Consider the following 10,257-nt stretch of genomic DNA (forward strand, 5'->3'; position numbering starts at 1 on the left):
GCAGGCATGTTTGTGGGTGTTTCCATTCAAGGCAGCACTACGGACAGGTATCTGACCACTGAAACTAATCCAGTTACTCAGTATGCATGTCTGCTGTTCTCACAATCCCGCGGGTCTCTGGGTGTCAGTGCAGAACAGTGCCCATGTTACAGTGCCCATGTTACAGTGCCCATGTTACAGTGCCCATGTTACAGTGCCCATGTTACAGTGCCCATGTTACAGTGCCCATGTTACAGTGCCCATGTTACAGTGCCCATGTTACAGTGCCCAGGTTACAGTGCCCAGGTTACAGTGCCCAGGTTACAGTGCCCAGGTTACAGTGCCCAGGTTACAGTGCCCAGGTTACAGTGCCCAGGTTACAGTGCCCAGGTTACAGTGCCCAGGTTACAGTGCCCAGGTTACAGTGCCCAGGTTACAGTGCCCAGGTTACAGTGCCCAGGTTACAGTGCCCAGGTTACAGTGCCCAGGTTACAGTGCCCAGGTTACAGTGCCCAGGTTATGTCCTTAACTTGTAAGGTAATATGCTTCTCTTGGTCCTGACAGTTGTTTGCCGTTGACCACAAGCTCCATCCTCCTCTGTTTAAGGTGCAGTGGGTGGCGCCAAGGTTGCTGTGCCCTCCGCACCGTCCTCTCAGGCCAGTCAGCCGGGCAGCAGCAAGCACTCCCTCTCTGCCAAGGAGGAGCCACCATGGGTGGGGGAGGGGAAACCCAAGTCCCCTCGGACAGTGGACGGATGCCTGGACAGTGTGTCATCCCGCACAGTCTCAGACCATGTCCCCATCAAACAGGAGCCTGCAGTCACGGTGAGTTGGAGGAGATGGTGAGAGAGGGAGGACTGACGGAGGATGAGATGGTGAGAGAGGGAGGACTGACGGAGGATGAGATGGTGAGAGAGGGAGGACTGACGGAGGATGAGATGGTGAGAGAGGGAGGACTGACGGAGGATGAGATGGTGAGAGAGAGAGAGGACTGACGGAGGATGAGATGGTGAGAGAGGACTGACGGAGGATGAGATGGTGAGAGAGGACTGACGGAGGATGAGATGGTGAGAGAGGACTGACGGAGGACGAGATGGTGAGAGAGGACTGACGGAGGACGAGATGGTGAGAGGGAGGACTGATGGAGGATGAGATGGTGAGAGAGAGAGAGAGAGGACTGACGGAGGATGATGGTGAGAGAGGACTGACGGAGACGATGGTGAGAGAGGACTGATGGAGATGATGGTGAGAGAGGGAGGACTGGCGGAGGATGAGATGGTGAGAGAGGGAGGACTGGCGGAGGATGAGATGGTGAGAGAGGGAGGACTGGCGGAGGATGAGATGGTGAGAGAGGGAGGACTGGCGGAGGATGAGATGGTGAGAGAGGGAGGACTGATGGAGGATGAGATGGTGAGAGAGAGAGAGAGGGCTGACGGAGGATGATGGTGAGAGAGGACTGACGGAGATGATGGTGAGAGAGGACTGATGGAGATGATGGTGAGAGAGGGAGGACTGGCGGAGGATGAGATGGTGAGAGAGGGAGGACTGGCGGAGGATGAGATGGTGAGAGAGGGAGGACTGGCGGAGGATGAGATGGTGAGAGAGGGAGGACTGGCGGAGGATGAGATGGTGAGAGAGAGAGAGAGAGGACTGGCGGAGGATGAGATGGTGAGAGAGAGAGAGAGGACTGGCGGAGGATGAGATGGTGAGAGAGAGAGAGAGGACTGGCGGAGGATGAGATGGTGAGAGAGAGAGAGAGGACTGGTGGAGGATGAGATGGTGAGAGAGAGAGAGAGGACTGGCGGAGGATGAGATGGTGAGAGAGAGAGAGAGAGGACTGGCGGAGGATGAGATGGTGAGAGAGAGAGAGAGGACTGGCGGAGGATGAGATGGTGAGAGAGAGAGAGAGGACTGGCGGAGGGTGAGAGAGAGAGAGAGAGAGGACTGGCGGAGGATGAGATGGTGAGAGAGGAGAGAGAGAGAGAGGACTGGCGGAGGATGAGATGGTGAGAGAGAGAGAGAGAGGACTGGCGGAGGATGAGATGGTGAGAGAGAGAGAGAGGACTGGCGGAGGATGAGATGGAGAGAGAGAGAGAGGACTGGCGGAGGATGAGATGGTGAGAGAGAGAGAGAGAGGACTGGCGGAGGATGAGATGGTGAGAGAGAGAGAGAGAGAGAGAGAGGACTGGCGGAGGATGAGATGGTGAGAGAGAGAGAGAGAGGACTGGCGGAGGATGAGATGGTGAGAGAGAGGACTGGCGGAGGATGAGATGGTGAGAGAGAGAGGACTGGCGGAGGATGAGATGGTGAGAGAGGGAGAGAGGACTGACTGAGGATGAGATGGAAAAGGCCCAAAAAGGGAAACTGTATGAAGTGATTTAGGACGAGGAATAGGGGACTGGAAAATGAGTAGGGGGAAAGGGAATCTGATTTCTTTATCATTTCATTATCCTATGAGCCTCGAGGGTTGGTATTTTTCCAAGCCACTGGGCCTCTGCATTGCTTGTTCTTAGGGGTTTTAGGCTGGGGTATCAGTAAAGAACTGTTGATGTAAAAAAGGTCTTTATAAAGTTGATGGTAATTTCATCCCTTAATTTCTGTCTCAGCCCAAGCCCACCTGTATGGTCCAGCCCATGACCCACGCACCTCCTGCCGGCAGCCAGCACAGCCAGCGAAGCGTTGAGGAGGAAGAGGAGGAGGAAGAGAAGGTGTGTCTGCCAGGCTTCACAGGCCTGGTCAACCTGGGCAACACATGCTTTATGAACAGTGTCATCCAGTCTCTTTCCAACACCCGGGAACTCAGGGACTACTTTCATGGTCAGTGAGCTCCTCTAATCTTCCTCTTCCCTTCTGTCATTCTTTCATTTAACTTGAAGTTGTTTACATTCCTTTGTGTAATGTGTCTGATGTAAAAATAAATAAAATGTTACATTGCAGGGAATAAATATTTTTATATATATATCCTTTATGAAATGTGTCTGATGTAAATATGTATGTAAAAAATTAAATGTTACATTGCAAGGAATAAATATTTTCTTATATATATATATATTTATATATATTTATTTATATATGAACATATTTTATTCCCTGCAATGTAACATTTTATTTTTTACATACATATTTACATATTTATATATATATATATAAGTTTGAACATGCAAGTCATTGTATTAATCTTCAGTGAGTGTAGATATTAAACCATTAACGGTGTTCTCTCACCCTCTGTGTAGACCGGGCGTTTGAGAATGAGATCAACTGTAATAACCCGTTGGGGACAGGTGGTCGGCTGGCCATCGGGTTCGCTGTGCTGCTCCGGGCTTTGTGGAAGGGTACCCACCATGCTTTTCAGCCCTCTAAGTTAAAGGTGACACTCCACTGTCCTGAGTCCCATCTTTACCTCCCTCCTGTTATTTAATAATATAGAATGAGATAATATGACATTTAGCAGATGCTATAACCCAAATAGCCTTAGTCTTTATTCTCCAGGTGATCGTATCCACTAAGATGTGGTGTCTTTATTCTCCAGGTGATCGTATCCACTAAGATGTGGTGTCTTTATTCTCCAGGTGATCGTATCCACTAAGATGTGGTGTCTTTATTCTCCAGGTGATCGTATCCACTAAGATGTGGTGTCTTTATTCTCCAGGTGATCGTATCCACTAAGATGTGGTGTCTTTATTCTCCAGGTGATCGTATCCACTAAGATGTGGTGTCTTTATTCTCCAGGTGATCGTATCCACTAAGATGTGGTGTCTTTATTCTCCAGGTGATCGTATCCACTAAGATGTGGTGTCTTTATTCTCCAGGTGATCGTATCCACTAAGATGTGGTGTCTTTATTCTCCAGGTGATCGTATCCACTAAGATGTGGTGTCTTTATTCTCCAGGTGATCGTATCCACTAAGATGTGGTGTCTTTATTCTCCAGGTGATCGTATCCACGAAGATGTGGTGTCTTTATTCTCCAGGCGATCGTATCCACTAAGATGTGGTGTCTTTATTCTCCAGGTGATCGTATCCACTTAGATGTGGTGTCTTTATTCTCTAGGCAATCATATCCACTAAGATGTGGTGTGTTTATTCTCCAGGTGATCGTATCCACTAAGATGTGGTGTCTTTATTCTCCAGGCGATCGTATCCACTAAGATGTGGTGTGTTTATTCTCCAGGTGATCGTATCCACTAAGATGTGGTGTGTTTATTCTCCAGGTGATCATATCCAGTAAGATGTGGTGTTTTTATTCTCCAGGCGATCGTGGCCAGTAAGGCCAGTCAGTTTACAGGCTATGCCCAGCACGATGCCCAGGAGTTCATGGCCTTCCTCCTGGATGGGCTCCACGAGGACCTGAACCGCATCCAGAACAAGCCCTACACAGAGACCGTGGACTCAGACGGACGGCTGGACGAGGTGGGTGAAATAAAGGTTTGAGCAGCACCATAAACAATCACATTTATTTTTATAAGGCCCCTTTGTGACATCTAAAAAGGTGCTTTACACATACCCAGCAGGCTAAAACTCCAAATGGCAAGCAATGCAGAGACAGTCATACTTATAACCACACTCACTGTTTCCATTCAGTCCAGTTGTCTTGGAAAATGACTTGGGTGTGTCTGTTTTTAAAAGGTGGTGGCAGATGAGGCATGGCAGAGGCACAAGATGAGAAACGACTCGTTCATCGTAGACCTCTTCCAGGGCCAGTACAAATCCAAGCTCGTCTGCCCAGTGTGCTCCAAGGTAAGACACAAAACAGCGGAATTATTTCAACACAATTAAGCAACACTCCACTGTCTGAATATATCTGGGTGTTCATGTTGAACTGTGTTTTGTATTGAGTCTCAATGGGGTTTTTTCTAGTCTTGGAATGTATCAGTCAAACTCACAGGGATAATACCATAGCTACGGCTATCCAGTGCTGAACACAGACCCTGACTGTTGTTTCAGGCATGTCTGCCCCTTAGGCATCATGCGTTTAACCCCCTAATGTCTAAGTCCGCGCGGAAATATAATTAGCATAATTTTAAAGAAAATATCCCCATAGAAATCTGTCAGTTTAAGCTAGAGAGATGTTTTTTTTGCATTGGATGCGTCTCAATCCGCGAATCTTGTAATTCCGCATCTGCGATGAAAGGTTACAGAGCTAGAGCGGTGTTTGTCAGACCGTGAGACATCACGAAAACTGGTCGTCTGTCATTTCCGAACATATCGTTCTACACACTAATATGTAAAGGTGAGACTCTCATGAACACGATGGTGTTCTCTGTTTTGCTCTACAACACCCCCACAAACATCTTTGGACTCCTCTGAAGTTAGTACAGACCATTAGCCAACTTCTGTCTGTTGCGTCCAAAAAGGTTGTTCTACACACTAATATGGAAAGGTGAGACTCTCATGAACATGTTGGTTGTTATCCTCTAGGACGCCCACAGGCTTCACAAAACTAGTCTGAAGATCCCCTGGTACCAGTTGAAAAACACGACTGGAAGTACAGTACCAGTCAACAGTTTGGACACGCCTACTCATTCCAGGGATTTTCTTTATTTTTACTATTTTCTACATTGTAGAATAATAGGGAAGACATCAAAACTATTTAATAACACACAAGGAATCATGTAGTAATCAAAAAGAAGTGTTAAACAAATCAAAATATAGTTTATATTTGAGATTCTTTGAAGTAGCCAACGTTTGCCTAAAAGACAGCTTTGCACTCTCATAACCAGCTTCACCTGGAATGCTTTTCCAACAATCTTGAAGGAGTTCCCACATAACCTGAGCACTTGTTGGCTGTCAGAACCAACTTCCTTTTTGCTATTATTTGTGGATATATTATTCTGTTGTTCCATGTAGTGTATCTGTTATTACATTTGTATTTTATTTAACTAGGCTAGTCAGTGAAGAACAAATTATTATTTACAATGACGGCCTAGGAACAGTGGGTTAACTGCCTTGTTCAGGGGCAACCTTTTGGTTATAGGCCCAACGCTCTAACCACTTGGCTGCCTGCTGCCCTGGCATGCATTTGTATGGGCCAGTAAGATGTTTGAATGTTTTGAAAAGTTCAAATGTCCTTCTCTCTCCCCAGGTTTCCATAACCTTTGACCCCTTCCTCTACCTTCCCGTGCCCTTGCCCCAGAAGCAGAAGGTCCTCACAGTGTTCTACTTTGCTAAAGAGCCTCACAAGAAACCCATGAAGGTAAGAGGACGTATCATTCAAATAGCAGATGGCTTCTGTTTATTATGTTTTGATTTGAACAATTTTATTTGACTAAGTCTGCTTCCTCTGATTTGTGTCAGTTCCTGGTGAGTGTGAGTAAAGAGAACTCGAGCACAGCCGAGGTCCTGGAGTCCATCTCTCGGAGTGTGAGGATCAAGGCAGAGAACCTGAGATTGGCTGAGGTAGTGAAGAGTCGTTTCCATCGGATCTTCCTCCCATCCAACTCCCTGGACACGGTCTCTTCCTCAGACATGCTCTTCTGCTTCGAAGTGCTGTCTAAGGAGCTGGCCAAGGAGAGGGTGGTGGTGCTCCGAGTCCAGCAGGTAAACATCCAGCAGCCTCTCTTGCTGTCCTATTCGAACCTTAGGGAACTATAACACAAGTCCCTAGTGTGTTTCCTCTGTCTCTGTGTTCAGCTCATCTGTCTCTCTGCCCCCCCTGTCCAGAGGCCTCAGGTCCCCAGTATTCCCATCTCGAAGTGTGCTGCCTGCCTGAAGCCTCCTCTCTCGGATGAAGAGAAACTGAAGCGATGCACCCGCTGCTACCGCGTGGGTTACTGCAACCAGTGAGTCAATAGCTCACTAAATGTTTGCTGTCTGGCACTAATGACACGGAGGCAATTGAATGAGTTAATCTCCCAATAATAACATAACTATTTCCTGTTCTCCTAAATTATTCAGGAATAGAAAAAATATATTAGTTTAGTTTTTAATCCAATCTAACTTTTTTTTCAGAGTTTGCCAGAAAAAACATTGGTCCAGCCACAAGGTTCTGTGTGGGCCCAACATAGAGAACGTGGGGCTTCCCTTCCTGGTCAGCGTCCCTGAGTCCAGACTCACCTATGCCCGGCTGTCCCAGCTGCTGGAAGGATACTCAAGGTACCATTGGGATGTTGATGGATGGATATGAATGCTGCTCTTTAGATATCAGTACAACTTTGCTGATTTAACATTGTTGGACTGTCACTGATTTACTATTTGGTCCCCCCCCCATCTCTCTGTGTAGGTATTCAGTGAACGTGTTCCAGCCTCCCTTCCAGTCTGGCAGGACGTCTCCAGAGGTCACCCAGTGCCTGGCTGACCTTCCCCCTCCAGCAGAGACCCCTGAAAGTGTGGGGCCAGGGGATACGGCCAGGGGCGGTGGGGCAGGGGACTCGGAGCAGGAGGGCTCCTCTCTGGTTCCTGAGGCTCCACTAGAGACAGCCCAGGCCTCAGCACATCCAGCCGGAGACCCAGACGCCCTCTCCACCCACACCACAGACTCAGGTTTCATTGAGGCCTCCTCTGACTCCCAGGGAGAGAAGGAGACCTCCTGTGAGAAGGCTGTCAGACCAGAAGGTAAAGGCAAGCATCTTCTAAAATTGACATACCAATAGTATTGTTTTGACTTTTTTCATTACATTTCTCAACTGATTTATATAGTCAAATATTTTTTTTTACCTTACCATAGATACACTATGTTTACAAAAGTATGTGGACACTCCTTCAAATGAGTGGATTTGGAGATTTTATCCACACCTGTTGCTGACAGGTGTAAAATCGAGCACACCGCCATGCAATCTCCATAGACAAACAGTAAGAATAGCCTTACTGAAGAGAGCAGCGACTTTCAACGTGGCACTGTCATAGGATGACACCTTTTCCAATAAGTCAGTTTGTCAAATTTCTCCCCTGGTCAAATGTAAGTGCTGTTATTGTGAAGTGGAAACATCTAGGAGCAACAACGGCTCAGCCGCGAAGTGGTAGGCCACACAAGCTCACAGAACGGGAGTGCTAAAGTGTGTAGCGTGTAAATAAACCGTCTGTCCTCGGTTGCAACGGCAGCACAAGAGCTGTTCGTCAGGAGCTTCATGGAATCGGGTTTCCATGGCCAAGCAGCAGGACACAAGCCTAAGATCACCATTCGCAATGCGAGGCGTCGGCTGGCGTGGTGTAAAGTTTGCCGCAGTTGGACTCTGGAGCAGTGGAAATGCGTTCTCTGGAGTGATGAACCACGCTTCACCATCTGGCAGTCCGATGGACAAATCTAGGCACAAAACGAGATCCATACAGAAATAGTTTGTCGAGATCAAAGTGGAAGAACTTAACTGGCCTACACAGAGCCCTGATCTCAACCCCATCGAACACCTTTGGGATGAATTGGAACACCAACTGTGAGCCGGGCCTAATTGCCCAACATCAGTGCCCAACCTCTCTAACACTCTTGTGGCTGAATGGATGCAAGTTCCTGCATCTATGTTCCAACATCTAGTGGAAAGCCTTCCCAGAAGAGTGGAGGCTGTTATAGCAGCAATGTTCCAACATCTAGTGGAAAGCCTTCCCAGAAGAGTGGAGGCTGTTATAGCAGCAATGTTCCAACATCTAGTGGAAAGCCTTCCCAGAAGAGCGGAGGCTGTTATAGCAGCAATGTTCCAACATCTAGTGGAAAGCCTTCCCAGAAGAGTGGAGGCTGTTATAGCAGCAATGTTCCAACATCTAGTGGAAAGCCTTCCCAGAAGAGTGGAGGCTGTTATAGCAGCAATGTTCCAACATCTAGTGGAAAGACTTCCCAGAAGAGTGGAGGCTGTTATAGCAGCAATGTTCCAACATCTAGTGGAAAGCCTTCCCAGAAGAGTGGAGGCTGTTATAGCAGCAATGTTCCAACATCTAGTGGAAAGCCTTCCCAGAAGAGTGGAGGCTGTTATAGCAGCAATGTTCCAACATCTAGTGGAAAGACTTCCCAGAAGAGTGGAGGCTGTTATAGCAGCAATGTTCCAACATCTAGTGGAAAGACTTCCCAGAAGAGTGGAGGCTGTTATAGCAGCAATGTTCTAACATCTAGTGGAAAGACTTCCCAGAAGAGTGGAGGCTGTTATAGCAGCAACGTTCCAGCATCTAGAGGAAAGACTTCCCAGAAGAGTGGAGGCTGTTATAGCAGCAATGTTCCAACATCTAGTGGAAAGCCTTCCCAGAAGAGTGGAGGCTGTTATAGCAGCAATGTTCCATCATCTAGTGGAAAGCCTTCCCAGAAGAGTGGAGGCTGTTATAGCAGCAATGTTCCATCATCTAGTGGAAAGACTTCCCAGAAGAGTGGAGGCTGTTATAGCAGCAATGTTCCATCATCTAGTGGAAAGACTTCCCAGAAGAGTGGAGGCTATTATAGCAGCAAAGGGGGAACCAACTCCATATTAATGCCCATGATTTTGGAATGAGATGTTCGACAAGCAGGTGTCCACATACTTTTGGTTATTTACAAGCATTTCGCTACACTTGCAATAACATCTGCTAACCTTGTGTATGTGACCAATTAAGATTTATTTAGTGGATGTCTTACGCTGTGTTTTGAGGCTGTGTTTTGAGGCTGTGTTTTGAGGCTGTGTTTTGTGTCTAGCTGCTGTGACCGGCTACCAGCAACCATCAGAGTCTGCGTCCAGCCACACCTCTCAGTTCTACATCACCGTCCTCCACTCCAACAGCAAGGAACAGATACTGGAGGAAAAGGGTCAGGGCCTAATCTCAAACCTGCCCCTCACACCTGGTCCTAGTGTTAAGACAACGCTTAAACTCAAACATCTGCTGCCCTGTAATCATTCAACATTGAACTCCTTTACGATATGTGTTCTAGAATGTCTTCCTGTTGTTTTGTCGCCTTTCCCCTTTACCCTAGAAGAGGCCGTTCTGGACCTCCCTGAGGACTCCAGCCTGGAGCTGGTGTGGAAGAACAACGAGCGTCTCAAGGAGTACGTCTTGGTTCGATCCAAGGAGCTGGAATTTGAAGAGGACCCTGGGTCGGTCAACGAGACAGCCAGGGCTGGACACTTCACCCTGGAGCAGTGCCTCAACCTCTTCACTAGGCCTGAGGTGCTGGCACCAGAGGAGGCATGGTAGGAAAAACACCACTGATCAATGTAGCCTTCAACATACACTAACATGCAGACATACTCAAACAAATGTAGCCCTACAGTCCCACAATGCCGTGGACTAACACACGTACTGCACAGTTAACATTCAGACAGTCCTCTTACTGATTTAGGTGGTGTTTTGATGGATTTACAAACCTAACAAACTCTCTTTCTCTCTGTCCCTATC

General features: G+C 47.6%; 1 protein-coding gene and 1 long non-coding RNA gene across 11 annotated transcripts in view; both read left to right on the forward strand.

Moving 5' to 3' along the window:
- LOC118375333 (ubiquitin carboxyl-terminal hydrolase 19-like) overlaps positions 1 to 10,257 on the forward strand; it is a 39,143-nt gene that overhangs the window by 15,296 nt on the left and 13,590 nt on the right. For 4 of the 9 annotated variants that reach the window (XM_052481681.1, XM_052481683.1, XM_052481687.1 and 1 more), the window contains 12 exons: positions 586 to 803; positions 2,585 to 2,795; positions 3,212 to 3,345; positions 4,228 to 4,401; positions 4,603 to 4,713; positions 6,059 to 6,169; positions 6,271 to 6,513; positions 6,637 to 6,755; positions 6,925 to 7,068; positions 7,196 to 7,527; positions 9,560 to 9,670; positions 9,836 to 10,052. In XM_052481681.1, coding sequence (XP_052337641.1) covers positions 586 to 803; positions 2,585 to 2,795; positions 3,212 to 3,345; positions 4,228 to 4,401; positions 4,603 to 4,713; positions 6,059 to 6,169; positions 6,271 to 6,513; positions 6,637 to 6,755; positions 6,925 to 7,068; positions 7,196 to 7,527; positions 9,560 to 9,670; positions 9,836 to 10,052 — 2,125 coding nt within the window. The remainder of the gene's footprint in view (positions 1 to 585; positions 804 to 2,584; positions 2,796 to 3,211; positions 3,346 to 4,227; positions 4,402 to 4,602; positions 4,714 to 6,058; positions 6,170 to 6,270; positions 6,514 to 6,636; positions 6,756 to 6,924; positions 7,069 to 7,195; positions 7,528 to 9,559; positions 9,671 to 9,835; positions 10,053 to 10,257) is intronic. The other 5 variants (XM_052481686.1, XM_052481689.1, XM_052481682.1 and 2 more) reach the window with 4 other exon arrangements.
- LOC127912446 (uncharacterized) lies at positions 3,356 to 4,220 on the forward strand. Of its 2 annotated transcripts, none has more exons than XR_008082752.1 (3): positions 3,356 to 3,907; positions 3,948 to 3,987; positions 4,068 to 4,220. It is a non-coding gene; the product is annotated as an uncharacterized LOC127912446 (long non-coding RNA). The 2 variants fall into 2 exon arrangements; XR_008082753.1 differs by having other exon boundaries at positions 3,356 to 3,867.

Source organism: Oncorhynchus keta, chromosome 27, assembly GCF_023373465.1.
Source record: "Oncorhynchus keta strain PuntledgeMale-10-30-2019 chromosome 27, Oket_V2, whole genome shotgun sequence".
NCBI classification, from domain to species: domain Eukaryota; kingdom Metazoa; phylum Chordata; class Actinopteri; order Salmoniformes; family Salmonidae; genus Oncorhynchus; species Oncorhynchus keta.